Below are 9,163 nucleotides of genomic sequence, written 5' to 3'. Positions count from 1 at the left end.
TGTTACTACGAGGGAACTAGAGGGTACATGTCAAAGCTGATGAGATGTTTCTGTAACTGGTGCAGAACTGTGGTGCATGTGCTCCATGCTAGGCTCCACTGATGGAGAGTGAGCAGTTGCCTGAAGCTGGAGGCCCAAGTCACATCCTCTAGGCTGCTTCAAACCTGCCTCTTTCCACCGGGGCCACCCTTCAGGGACTGTGTATGGGAGGGCTTCCAAAGCCCCAGTGGGGAAGGAGGCCTTGTAGACAGGAGGCTGGGAGTGTGGGGTAGAGGCCATGGTCTCTCTGCAAAGGAACAGTCAGGAAGAGGGCATCTGCTCCATCTGCCAGGAGAGCCTGACAGAGGCAGTGAGCACTGACTATGGACACATTTTCTGCCAAGTGTGCCTGGCCCAGTATGTGGAGAAGGTCTCAGCTTTTGGACTTTTCTGCTGTCCCCTCTGCCAGAAGCCCTGGTTCTAGGGACAGGCAATATCTGCCACAGCCACCAAAAAAAGTTGTGCAGGTTCTGTGAGGAGAGCTGACTTCTTCTGTGTATGGAATAACTAGTGCCTCCTGAACACAAGTCTCATTGTGAGCTGGCCATTGAAGATGCCATCAGTCACTACAAGGTAAGGCTAAGTCACCACCTCCCTGAGTTACTCCTTTCTACCCACTGCCCATTATGCCTGGCATCATAGAGGTTTAATTATTGACACTCTTCTTTGTTTCTTCAGCTTCATCTTATTTTGGACCCTAGTCTTTGCTTTTCCATGTATATTTTGCTGCTAATGTTAATGTGTCAGTGTATAAATACAAGTCTAAGAGAACACACTGTCACTGTGATAACATTCCAGGAAGCATGAGCTACTCTCACTTTGCTCATCTGTAGAATGGAGTTGGACTAGATAATGCACAACTCCTTTGGTATTAAGACCATGTAGTTCCCCTGATTGATAGCACTAGAAATTTGACTAGAAATGTAATCTTCTAATAATTAATACTAATAATTATTCTGCAAATATATTGAAACCTTGAAATCAGTGCATGGTTTTCTCTCTCTTTCTCTGTCCTCTTGCTTTGTCTTTTCTTTCCTTCCTGTATGATATTTGTATCCTATTTTATTTAAAATTTTTATCATATAAATTACATGTTCTTAGTGATGCATCAAGACAATGTGGTGATATAAAGTCAAAACTAAAAACATTTCCTCCTTCTAATTCACCACAGGTGACCATTGTGAAGTTTTGTGTATCATTCTTACAGAAAATTCTCTGCATGTGAATGCACTCCTTAACACACACATACAGATTCTCTTTATAATTTTTTCTGTAGCTCATTTATGATCTAAATATACATCTTAGACAACTTCACATTCTCCTGTCAGTTTATTTAAATATAAATTTTTTTCAACAACTGCATGGTATTCAATTTTGTGAATGTGTCATAAATTGGCAGACACTGTGTTATTTCGTTATTGTTTTAAAATATATTTCATTAATTATGCTACTACAGTTGCCCCAATATGTTCCCCTTTGCTCCCCTCCACAAGGTAACCCCTATCTCTCCAGAAATGTCCCCTGCCTGCTTAGTTTATGTCCATGGGTCATGCATGTAAGTTCTTTGGCTACTCCAATTCCTATACTGTTCTTAATATCCCCTTGTTAATTCCTTACCTATCAATTTGTACTTCTCTTTTTTTATTTTAAAATGTGCTTTTTTCTTTCTTTATTTTTAATATATTTTATTGATTATGCCATTACAGTTGTCCCATTTCCCCCCCTCATTCCCCTCCACCCTGCACATCCCCTCCCCCCACATTGCCCCCCTTTAGTTCATGTCGATGTGTCTTAAGTTCTTTAGCTTCTACATTTCCCATACTACTCTTGCCCTCCCTCTGTCTATTTTCTTCCCACCGTCTATGCTACTTATTCTCTGTACCTTTACCCCCTCTCTCCCCCTCCCACTCTCCTGTTAATAACCCTCCATGTGATCTCCATTTCTGTGGCTCTGCTCCTGATCTAGTTGTCTGCTTAGTTTGCTTTTGTTTTTGTTTTAGGTGTGCTTGTTAATGATTGTGAGTTTGCTGTCATTTTACTGTTCACATTTTTTATCTTTTTCTTAGATAAATCCCTTTAACATTTCATATAATAAGGGCTTGGTGATGATGAACTCCTTGAAGTTGACCTTGTCTGAGAAGCACTTTATCTGCCCTTCCATTCTAAATGAAAGTTTTGCTGGACTGAGCGATCTTGGATGTAGGTCCTTGCCTTTCATGACTTGGAATACTTCTTTCCAGCCCCTTCTTGCCAGTAAGGTCTCTTTTGAGAAATCAGCTGACAGTCTGATGGGAACTCCTTTGTAGGTTACTGTCTCCTTATCTCTTGCTGCTTCTAGGATTCTCTCCTCTTCCCCTTCTGGTACCCCTATAATTCAGATGTTGGAATGTTTAAAGGTGTCCTGGAGGTTCCTAAGCCTCTCCTCGTTTTTTTTTTTTTTTTTTTTGAATTCTTGTTTCTTCATTCTTTTCTGTTTGGTCATTTTTTTTTCCTTCTGGTCCACAGTGTTTATTTGAGTCCCAGTTTCCTTCCCATCACTATTGGTTTCCTGTACATTTTCCTTCATTTCACTTAGTGTAGCCTTCATTTTTTTCGTCTAATTTGCAACCAAAATCAACCAGTTCTGTGAGCACCCTGATCAGCAAGCAGTGTTTTGAATTGTGTATCTGATAGGTTGGCTATCTCTTGGTCACTTAAAATTATTGACTCTGGGGCTTTAATTTGTTCTTCTGATTGAGCCATTTTTGGTTTGTTCATGCCTGTTTTGTATGAGGGGCAGAGCCTTAGGTGTCCACCAGGGTGGGGCAACCCATTCACTGGGTTGTGATGCTGTATGTGGGGGCAGAGTCAGAGAGGGAATAATGGCACTTGCTCCATTCTCTCTAATTTTGGTCCCCTTTGCTGCTTCCCACAAGCAAATTGGGCCCTTCTGGTGCTGGTTCCCGGGTGTGTGGGCTTGTGTACGTTCTAGGACCCTGTGAGTTTCTCTAAGGAACTCTCCTGTGGGGCTGGGAGTTTCTCCTGCTGCCTCAACCCCCACAGGTGTTTTTATCAGTGGTTTGGGGCTTCATTTCCCCATGCTGGGGCCCTGGGTTGTGCAGTCCATCCTGCTCCTCAGTTTCTCATGGTTTATCTGTAAGAGAATGTGGGACCCCCCAGTCTGCAATCAGCCGCCTCACTTCAAAACCTCTGACTAAAAAAACATGTGGAAGTTGCAGTGCTAGAAGAAACTCCCAGCCTCACAGGAGCGGTCTTTGGAGAGACCCACAGGGTCCTAGAATATATACAAACCCACCTACCCAGGATCAGCACTGGAAGTGTCCAATTTGCTTGTGGGTAACAGGAAGTTATTGAAAGCCATCAGAGAACTGAGCAAGTGATATTGCTCCTTCTTGGACTCCTCCCCCTCACACAGCACTGCAATACAGTGACATGGGTTGTCCCACCCTGGTGAATACCTGAGGCTCCATCCCTTGCAATGTAACAGGCATGTCCAGACCAAAAAAAAATAATGGCCCAAATGAAAGAACAGATCAAAGCTTCAGAAAATACAACTAAGTGATGAAGAGATAGCCAATCTATCAGATGCAGAGTTTGAAACACTGGTAATCAGGATGCTCACAGAAAGAGTTGAATATTGTCACAAAGTAGAGGAAAGAGTGAAGGCTATAAAAAGTGAAATAAAGGAAAATGTACAGGGAACGAACAATGAAAAGAAAAAACTGGGACTCAAATCCACAGTTTGGACTAGAAGGAAGAAATAAACATTCAACCAGAATAGAATGAAGAAACACAATGAAAAAATATGAGGAGAGTCTTAGAAACCCCTGGGACAACTTTAAACATTTCAACATCCAAATGATAGGGGTGCTATAAGGAGAAGAGGAACAGCAAGAAGTGAAAAATTTATTTGAAAAAAATAATGAAGGTGAAATTCCCCAATCTGGCAAAGGCAACAGACTTCCAGGAAGTCTAGGAAGCTCAGAAAGTCCCAAAAAAGTTGGGCCCAAGGAAGCACACAGCAAGGCACATCATAATTACATTACCCAAGAGTAAAGATAAGGAGAGAATCTTAAAAGCAGCAAGAGAAAAGGAGACAGTTACCTATAAAGGAGTTCCCATAAGATGCTCAGCTGATTTCTCAAAAGAAACCTTGTAGACAAGAAGGGGCCAGAAAGAGTATTCCAAGTCATGAAAGACAAGGACCTATATCCAAGATTGCTCTATCCAGCAAAGCTTTCATTTAGAATGGAAAAGCAGATAAAATGCTTCCCAGATGTGGTCAAGTTAAAGGAGTTCCTCATCACCAAGCCCTTATTACATGAAATGTTAAAGAGACTTATCTAAGAAAAAAAGAAAATGATTAAAACTATGAATAGTAGAATGACAATAAAGTCACAACTATCAACAACTGAACCTAAAAAAAAAAAAAAGCAATCTAAGCAAACAACTAGGACAGGAACAGAATCACAGAAATGGAGATCACTTGGAGGGTTATCAGTGGGGAGGGGGAAGGTAGAGAATGGGGGGAAAGGTACAGGGAATAAGAAGCATAAATTGTGGGTACAAAATAGATGGAAGGGTGTGTTAAGAATAGTATAGGAAATGGAGAAGCCAAAGAACTTATATGTATTACCCCTGGACATGAACTAAAGTTGGGAAATGATGATGGGAGGTGTGGTACAGGGTGGAGGAGAATAAAGGGAATAAAAAAATGGGACAAATTTAATAGCATAATCAATAAAATATATTTTTAAAAGGAATAATAATTCCCATCTTATTTGAAATTTTATATACTGTGTTGTATGAAGAACTACTCCATGTTAGTTTTTTTTATTCTCATATCCAATTGTCCCTCAAAATTTCTGAGTTCTTTCCACATCTAGATATTGATTATGTTTTGTCATTAATTACATTTTTAACAGCAGATGTTTTACTCTACTCATTGATTATTTTTTGTTCTAAAGTTGTCACATTGTCTTCATGCTGCTACTTTATATGTTTAAAAAAATCTACCAGTATCTTCGTTATATAATATTTTTCAAAGCCTGATGTTCTCACTGTCTTCCAGAGGAATTTTCTTTTAATTCATTTTTACTTTATATTTTCCATTACCATCTGTTACCCTTATATCCTTCTCTGCTCCACAATCACCATATTGTTGTCCATGTTCATAAGTCCTTTTGCTCTTTGCTCAATCTCTCCACTCCCTAACCTCCCCCACCCAGAGCTCTCAGTCTGCTCTCTGAGCTTCTGTCTATTTTGCATATGAGATCAGTTTGTTCATTAGATTCTAATAATGTGTGAAATTGTATGCTATTTGTCTTTCTCTGACTGGCTTGTTTCATTTAGCATAATGGTCTCTAAGTCCATCCATGCTGTCACAAAGGGAAAAACTTTCTTCTTTTATATGGCCAAGTAGTATTTCATTGTGTAAATATCGTATAGTTGTTTTATCCACTCATCTACTGATGGACACTCAGGCTGCTTCCATATATTAGCTGTTGTAAATAATGCTGCAGTGAACATAAGGGTGCATATATTCTTTCAAATTAATGTTTTGGATTTCCTCAGATAAATTGCCAGAAGTAGAATTACTGGGTCACAAAACAGTTTTATTTTTAATTTTTTTAGTTATATCCATTCTGCTTTCCTCAGTGGCTGCACCAATCTACATTCCCACCAGCAGTACATCAAGGTTTCCCTGTCTCCACATCCTCACCAACACTTGTTGTCTGTCTATTTATTGTTGATAGCCATTCTAACCAGTGTGAGGTAATATCTCATTTTGACTTTAATTGACATTTCTCTCATGATTAGTGATGTTGAGCATCTTTTCATATGTTTATTGGCCATCTGTATGTCCTCTTTGTAGAAGTGTCTATTCAGGTCTTTTGACCATTCATTAATCAGATTTCTTTTGGTGTTAAGTTTTCTAAGTTCTTTATAAACTTTGGATATTAACCCCTTATCAAATGTATTGGGTAATATGTTCTCCCATTCTATGCATTGTCTTTTTACTTTGTTTATAATTTTTTTGCTGTGCAAAAACTTTTTAGTTTGATGTAGTTCCATTTGTTATTTTTGTTTGTTTGTTTCTCTTGCCTGAAGAGATATATCTGAAAAAATATTGCCATGAACAATTTCTGAGATTTTACTGCCTATGTTTTTTCTAGGATTTTTATGGTTTCAGGTCTAACATTTAAGTCTTCGATCCATTTTTATTTTATTTTTTGTTCATGATGCAAGATGATTGTCTAGTTTCATTTTTCTGCATGTATCTGTCCAGTTTTCCCAGCACCATTTATTGAATAAATTATCTTTAGCCCATTGTATGTGCTAGTTCTTCTGTCAAATATTAATTGACTATAAAGGTATGAGTTTATTTCTGGGTTCTCTATTCTGTTCTACTGATCTATGTGTCTGTTTTTATGCCAGTACAATGCTATTTTGATTACTATAGCCTGATAGTATATTTTGATGTTAGGTAGCATGATTCCTCCAAACTTATTCTTCTTTCTCAAGATTGTGGTGGCTATTTGAAGTCTTTTGTGGTTCCATGTACTTTTTTGGAATGTTTTTTCTAGTTCTGTGAAATAGGCCATTGGTATATTAATAAGAATTACATTGAATTTGTGAATTCCTTAGGGTAGTATGGACATTTTAATGATGTTAATTTGTCCCAACCATGAATGCAGTTGTGCTTCCAATTAGTTTTAGGGTTTTTTTAGTTTTTTTCTTCAGCGTCTTATAATTATTTGAGTATAGGTCTTTTATATCTTTGGTTAGATTTATCCCTAGGATTTTTTTGAAGCAATTGTGAATGGGATTGTTTTCTTAATTTTTCTTTCTCATATTCATTATTGGCATATAAAAATGCAACTGATTTCTAAATATTAATTTTGTATCTTGCTACTCTACTGAATCCATTTTTCAGTTCTAGTAATTTTAGGGTGGAATTTTTAGGGTTCTCTATCTATATTATCATGTCATCTGGGTGCCTTTTATTTCTTCTTCTTGCCTTATTGCTATAGCTAGAACTTCCAGTACTATGTTGAATAAGAAAGGTGAAAATGGACATCCCTGTCTTTCTCCCAATCTTAAGGGGAATGCTTGTAGGTTTTGCCTGTTGAGTATGATGCTGGCACTTGGTTTGTTGTATAGGACCTTTATTATGTTTAAGTATGTTCCTTCTATTCCCACTTTGCTGAAAGTTTTTATCGTAAGTAAGTGCTGGATTTTATCAAGTGCTTTTTCTTCATGTATTGATATGATCATGTGGTTTTTATTTTGTTTATGCAGTATATTACAGTTATTGATTTGCAAATACCAACCTGGCATTCCCAGAATAAATCCCTCTTGATCACATCGTGTGGTCTTTTTGATGTATTGCTGTATTTGGTTTGCTAACATTTTGTTGAGAATTTTAGCATCTATGTTCTTCATGGATATTGGCCTATAACTTTTTTGTAGTGTTTTTATCTTATTCTGGAATTAGGATAATGCTGGACTTGTCAAATGAGCTTAAGACTTTTCTCTTCTCTTTAATTTCTTTTGACATAGTTTGAGAAGGAGAGGTGTTAATTCTTCTCAGAATGTTTGGTAAAATCTACATGTGAGGCCACCTGGTCCAGACCTTTTGTTTGTTGGGAGTTATTTAATTACTGCTTCAGTTTCACTAGGTGTCTATTCAGATTCTCTGATTCTTCCTGGTTTTGTTTTGGAATATTGTATATTTCTAGGAATTTATCCATTTCATCCAGGTTGTCCTATTTGCTGGCATATAGTTCATAATATTTTCTTATAATCCTTTGTATGTCTTTGGTGTCAGTTGCTGTTTCTTCTCTTTTATTTCTCATCTTATTTATTTGGGTCCTCTCTCTTTTTTTCTTGATGGTTAAAGTTTTGTCTATCTTGTTTATCTTTTTAAAAAACCAGCTCTTGGGTTCACTGATCTTTTGTATTTTTTTAGACTCTATTTCACTTATTTCTGCTCTGATCTTTATTACTTCCTTCCTTCTACTCCCTTTCAGCCTTGTTGATCGTTCTTTTTCCAAGTTCTTTTAAGTATAAGGTTAGATTGTTTATTTGAGCTTTCCTTGTTATTTGAGATAAGCCTGTAATCCTATGAATTTCCCTCTTAGGATGGCTTTCCCAATGTCCCACAGATTTTGGATTGTTGTGTCCTCATTTTCATTTATTTCAAGGTATTTGATTTCTTTATTGATCTCATTGTTGGCCCATTCATTACTTAATAACATATTATTTAGCTTCCATGTCTTTGTGTATTTTTCAGATTTCTTCATGTGATTAATTTCTAATGTCATATCATGGTCAGAGAGGATGCTTGATATGATTTTGATCTTATTAAATTTATCGAGACTTGTTTTCTGTTCTAATATATGATTTATCTTAGAAAACATCCCATAAGCACTTGAAAAGAATTTATATTCTGGGGCTTTGGGGTGTAATGCTCTGTAGATATCAATTAAATCCATCTGATCTAGTGTGTAATTTAAGGCCACTGTCTCATTTTTCATTTTCTGTCTGGAAAATAATTCATTGAAATGAATGGGGTGTAAAAATCCCCAAATGTGACTGTATTTCTGCCAATCTCTACCTTTATGTCCATCAGGATTTGTCTTACATATTTAGATGCTCCTCTATTGGGTACATAAATGTTTACTAGGGTTATATCCTCTTGTTGGATTGTTCCCTTTATCATTACATAGTGTTCTTCATGTAGTGTTCTTCTTTGTCTCTTACTATAGCCTTGGTTTTAAAGTCTCTTTTTTGGGGGCTATAAGTATTGGTACACCAGCTTTTTTTTTTCTTTTCATTTGCATGAAATATCTTTTCCCCTAGGAATTTTCTTATGCAATGCTTCCAAGTTCTATAGAGGATTCTCTCAGATATTAAATGGTGTTTCATTGAATTTGTTGACTACATTAACAATTGTGACTTTGGCCTCAGTTGGTTGGGCATTGTACTGTGAACAAAAAGATCACTGGTTTGAATCCCAGTCAGGGCACATGCCTGGGTCCTAGGTTTGGCCCCCTGGAGAGTATACAGAAGGCAACTGTGATCAATATTTCTCGCTCATATAGATGTTTCTTGTCCTCTC

The 9,163-nt window shown here is 37.3% G+C and overlaps 1 protein-coding gene across 1 annotated transcript in view; it reads left to right on the top strand.

Moving 5' to 3' along the window:
- The first annotated feature begins 277 nt into the window (after nt 1-277).
- Nucleotides 278-9,163, top strand: part of TRIM40 (tripartite motif containing 40) — a 30,660-nt gene continuing 21,774 nt past the window's right edge. The window contains 3 exon segments of the mRNA XM_053667440.1: nt 278-452; nt 455-672; nt 4,008-4,027. Coding sequence (XP_053523415.1) covers nt 278-452; nt 455-672; nt 4,008-4,027 — 413 coding nt within the window.

The sequence above is a fragment of the Artibeus jamaicensis genome, unplaced genomic scaffold (assembly GCF_021234435.1).
Source record: "Artibeus jamaicensis isolate MK-2021 breed Jamaican fruit bat unplaced genomic scaffold, CSHL_Jam_final contig_469, whole genome shotgun sequence".
NCBI classification, from domain to species: Eukaryota; Metazoa; Chordata; class Mammalia; order Chiroptera; family Phyllostomidae; genus Artibeus; species Artibeus jamaicensis.
The sequence above is the reverse complement of the archived record's forward strand: the minus strand, read 5'-3'. Positions and strand labels throughout refer to the sequence as shown.